Source organism: Acanthamoeba castellanii (assembly GCF_000313135.1).
Source record: "Acanthamoeba castellanii str. Neff unplaced genomic scaffold scf7180000084636, whole genome shotgun sequence".
NCBI classification, from domain to species: domain Eukaryota; phylum Discosea; order Longamoebia; family Acanthamoebidae; genus Acanthamoeba; species Acanthamoeba castellanii.
In genome coordinates, this window is record NW_004457685.1 from 19337 (window position 1) to 24020 (window position 4684).

At 58.0% G+C, this 4684-nt stretch overlaps 2 protein-coding genes across 2 annotated transcripts in view; both read right to left on the reverse strand.

Annotated features, from left to right (window-relative positions):
* Positions 1-475: 475 nt before the first annotated feature.
* Positions 476-1470, reverse strand: ACA1_086060 (Fbox domain containing protein; the record flags this gene model as incomplete). The annotated part of the gene is made up of 4 exons (XM_004354488.1): positions 476-668; positions 826-1028; positions 1082-1276; positions 1342-1470. Coding segments are annotated over 4 exons (720 nt in total), but the record flags the coding sequence as incomplete, so codon positions are not given.
* A 507-nt stretch (positions 1471-1977) lies between these two features.
* Positions 1978-4684, reverse strand: part of ACA1_086070 (serine/threonine kinase) — a gene marked incomplete at both ends in the record, with an annotated part of 6883 nt that continues 4176 nt past the window's right edge. The window contains 10 exons of the mRNA XM_004354489.1: positions 1978-2220; positions 2305-2478; positions 2563-2771; positions 2848-3016; positions 3111-3265; positions 3317-3418; positions 3497-3969; positions 4047-4274; positions 4365-4493; positions 4572-4635. Of these exons, the coding sequence (XP_004354541.1) occupies positions 1978-2220; positions 2305-2478; positions 2563-2771; positions 2848-3016; positions 3111-3265; positions 3317-3418; positions 3497-3969; positions 4047-4274; positions 4365-4493; positions 4572-4635 (1946 nt within the window). The remainder of the gene's footprint in view (positions 2221-2304; positions 2479-2562; positions 2772-2847; positions 3017-3110; positions 3266-3316; positions 3419-3496; positions 3970-4046; positions 4275-4364; positions 4494-4571; positions 4636-4684) is intronic.

Sequence of the window (4684 nt, forward strand, 5' to 3'; positions counted from 1 at the left end):
CTGACAACGCTCATCAGCGACTACCGATGGGTCGATGCGCCACACTCCCCGAGTGGACGAAAGAGAACTCGAAAACGAAGACGACGAAGAAGAGGGCAATGAGGAAACACAGAGGGCCGAGGTCTCGAGCTCATCGGCTGTCGTCGTGCAGACTGCCAAGGTAGAGGAGTGGGCACCGATGGGCACCGTGGCGGGAGAGTACCCCCAGGTTAGCGCGGCCACGTTCCTCACCTTCCTCGCCATCACGTGGGCCTATCGCGAACTTTACAAGGTACCCATATCTCTCGAGTCGTGTGTCCCGTGTTGTGTGCGGTTCTGATTGTGTGCTCGTGTCATAGCGCGTGATGGAGTTCATGTTGTGCTACTACCTGGGAGCCATGCAGCTGGGGCAACGAACAGGAAGATGATTCTTGCTTGTCAGGTTCACACACCCACCACAAGATAAAAAAAAGAATAAACAAACAAGTTACACTGCCTAACTGTTGTCCAAGTCAAGGTGGTAGGAAAACAGACCTTGGAAGCGGTGGGCCATAGACTCCCGGGCCTTCCTCTGGCCCAGCCGATAGTCCAGCACCTTGGGCCAGTTCTTTTCCCAGTATTCGTCCGGCTGGTAGGTCTTAGGCGTCATCCCCAGCTGGCAGTCCTTGCACACCAAGCTGTAGCTTCTCCTGCCTTTTGAACTACTTGGCACCATGTCACACGTGAATGAATTGCAGACTTTAGCCACAATATTGTAAAAACGACACAAATGCCAAAGCAGTAAAAACTCCAAAACAATAAGAATAAGAATAAGAATAATAAAAAGAAAAAAAAAGGAAAGCGTACGCGTGTGGATGTGTGCAAGCGAGCCAGGACTGGGCGTGCGATTGCAGGTAGTCGCGTGTGTAGGTGTTGGGCGGTTTGGCGTTGGCCGCCCTCCTGATCTGCAGTTCCAGCACGTACGGCAGGATTTGGCACATGAAGCTGGAGAGCTTGGCCTGCTGTCTTTGCTGTAGGTCTGCCATCAGCCCCTCTTTCCTGACCACTCCCTGCAGTACGCCCAGCAAAAATGTAAGGAACTTGAATGAATGTAAATCAAAACATGTTGTTGCGTGTGTGCCTTGGTGGAGATGGATAGATTGCGGTAGAGGGACTGGTAGTCGATGTGCCTGGTTTGGCGACGCCTGGCGCCCTTGCCCGTGCGGCTCTCGCTCTGTTTCCACCCGAAGTCGCGTTCGACCAGCGCCCGCCACAACCGCTCCTCGGCATCGATTACAGCTCGCCACCTCTGGCACACCTGCAAACCACGATTCGAGGTGAGCAATGGGGAATGGCGTAGAGAGAGAGGCCCACTTGGCGTACCAGACGGAGCCTGGCCAGTTGTGCAGCGCTGCCCACTTGTTGGAAAACGTAGCACCACACGAAGTCATCCATTTCAGGAAGCTCTTGATCCACAGCGTCGACCTCTTTGTCTTCGCCTCCTGCTGGGACACTTCGCCTTGGGTCCTTCTTCTTCTCCAAGCGTTTCTTCAACTTATTGTTGTGCTTCTTGTTCTTGCTCCTCGATGGTGAGGATGATCTCTGGGAAAAGCCTCGGGGGCGAACACGCACGTCTTGGCAGCCTGTCTCGTGCACGTCATCACCTTCAACGTCGTCGAGAGCAGCGAACCGGTTGCGGAGCCGGGGCAGCGGCTGCAGTGCTGCCCTCCCCTCCTCGGGGCGAGTCGCGAATTCGAATTCGCTTGCACCGTCCCCGTTGACCGTCGCTTCCCTCACTCTTGGTTTGCTTGTGTGCACACAAAACAACTGGAGGAAGGTAGGTACCTTCCATTCATTTTTTCGCTCTCAATTCTCTGAAGAGACTTTCGTGCCTACCTCCTTTCCCTGCTGTTTTTTCTGGTCATTGTATCATTGCAATGTAATGTAACAAAGATAGTTTTGTATTGTAACAATACAACCTTACACACACCTACAATATACCACAAAATTCAAAGGAATTTAGGGAGAGCCCAGCTCGGCATCGCCGGAGCCAGGGCTTGAAGCTTCCACGAGGCGGTCGAAGAAGGCCACCACGTCCTCCATCGACGGTCGCTTGGCGGGCTTGTCGTGCCAGCACTTGGCCATGAGCTTGGCCACGTCGCGCGGACAGTCGGCCGGCACCTGCGGCCGCTTGCCCTCGAGCACATCGAGCGACACGCCCATGAAATTGAGGCCCGCAAACGGCTGCTTCCTCGTCACCACCTGACACACACAGACAACACTCGCCTTGTTAAGAAGGCGGTTGATCGTTTTGGCGGGAAGTGGGGTGTGTGGCTAGCCACGCACCTCCCACATGATGATGGCGAAACTGTAGACGTCGGCCTTCTCCGAGTAGCTCTCGCCGCGGATGATCTCCGGCGCGGTCCAGCAGGGGGTGCCGCAGCGGGTCATCGTCGCGTTCTCCTCCTTGATCCGCGCGAACCCAAAGTCGGCCACCTTCACGTTCCAGTTCTCGTCCACCTGCCTCATCAATTAGCGTTGTGTTGCGTGTTGCGGCGTGTTGCGTGTTGTGTTCGTGCGTTGTTTAAGGGAGGTGTGGCGTACGAGGAGGTTGGACGACTTGAGGTCGCGGTGCACGATGACCGGCCGCAGGGAGTGGAGGTAGTTGATGCCCAGCGCCGCCGAGCGCAGCATTCGCATGCGCCGCAGCCACTCGAGCTTCACGCCGCTCGTGTTGTGGAGCAGCTCGCGCAGGCTGCCCAGCTTCACGAACTCCGTCACAATGCACAGATTGGGCGCCTTCACGCATGATCCTGTGGGTCGTGTCGTGTCACGTGTGGTTAGCTTCAGTTATCAACCGATGATCTGCGTCAGTTGATCAGTTGGTACCGATGAAGAGGACGATGTTGGGGTGGTGGAGCTCGGAGAGGAAGGCCATCTCGGCGCGGAACTCGAGCATGCTGCGCTCGTCGAGCTTCTGTTTGATGAACCGCTTCACGGCCACGTCAACGCCCTTCCATCGGCCGCGGAAGACCATACCGTAGGACCCCATTCCCACCTAGCGATAATTTCCACAGACACATTCCATCAGCCACATTCCACACTCATCACATTGAGTGGTATGTTTCGGTTGAAAGCAATGCAACACATACCTGTTTGCCGAGTTGGATCTCCTTAAAGTCGATGATCCAGCGGCAGAGGTTGGCCGACGTGAGGAAGTTGTCCTCCTTGAACATCATCCCCTCGCCCACCACGCTCTGCACCGTCTCGTTGCGGCGGATCGTGTCGCCCGGTTGCGACAGCGGACCTGAGCCCGCGCTGTCGCTGGTCGGCTCCGCGCTCTCCTCCTGCTCTTCACCGTCCTCGCTCGGCTCGCTTCTCCTATTGTTGAGCCCCGAGGCCACCCCGCCGAAGAACCGGGCCTCCAGCCCCTCCACCTTGAACTCGTACAATCTCGCCCCTGGATCTCCCACACATTTAGTTTAGTTGAGAAACCAAACAAAACGTTTGCGTAAACCATTTGGTTTTTGAAACGTACCAGAGGCTTGGTCGGGGACCTCGAAGCGGCCCAGGCAGGTGAAGTTGTTGCGCCAGCGCTCCCCCAATCCGCCGCCGGCGGCCAGCTTGTCGTAGGCCGACTGGGAGAGGAGCACCTGGCCGCCGTGGGTGAGCGCCGTGATGCGCGCGGCGGCGTTGACCGTCGGCCCCACGTACTCGACCCGGCGGGTCATGGCGTCCTTCACGGCCCGCGCCGCGCCAGCGTTGACGCCCATTCGCACCCGGAGGCCCTTGAACACGACGCGGTCGTCGGTGTGGCCCCACTCCTCGGCCGCTCCAGGGTGGTCCACCAGCGCCGGAGGCCAGTCGACCAGCAGCAGCCGCTGCTGGGCGTCGGCGCACCAGGCCAGCGCGTCGCGCACGTTGTGGAAGGCCATGCAAAACGAGCCCTCGCCGCTGTTCCGATCCCTGATGAACGCCGCCTCGTAGCCCTTGTGCTCCTTCAGCAGCGATCTGTGCATGCAATCGACGATTGTATGGCGAAGTTAGAAAAGTCATAGATGCAGGCCCATCGAGGCGAAGAGGAGTACCGGAGAAGAGCGTTGTGGAGGAGGGTGGCGTCGCGCATGGCGCGCGGGTCGAATTCCCAGAGGGAGGCGGCGCGGGCGATGTCCGTGAAGACGATGGTCACGTCGTCGCCTGACGGGGGCCGTAGGCCGGTGCTGGCACCGGGCGGGTTGTTGAGCTGATCCGACGACGAGCCCGACGAAGTCGACGACGAGGCCGACTGCGACGTGGTCGTTCTTGTGGCCATCGACCTGTGTTCGCGAAATCACCCAAAAATAAGCGAACGAAAGAGCGAAAAGAGAATAAGAACGAAAGAGGAGATTGAAGGCGCAACAACGTACGTCGAAGGGAGGGACCAGTCGGCCTTGCCGCTCGACGAGGAGGAAGAGTTGGTGGATGTCTTGGTGCCGAGCCCACTCGAATCGCCCAGCATGGAGCTCAGGCGCGTCATGATCTCCAGGAATGTGGGACTGGTGGGGCACAAAAAAACAACCAAAAGTCAGCCTGGAGGGACATGAGGGAAAACGATGAGATGCGAAGTCGCGCACCGGATGGAGGGGTCCTGGTGCCAGCACGTGGTGATGAGGTCTGCGAAGTCGGTATGGTCGGCGTCTTCGGGGGATCTCGGGGCGCAGCGAGTCGCGGATCACGGCCACTGCCA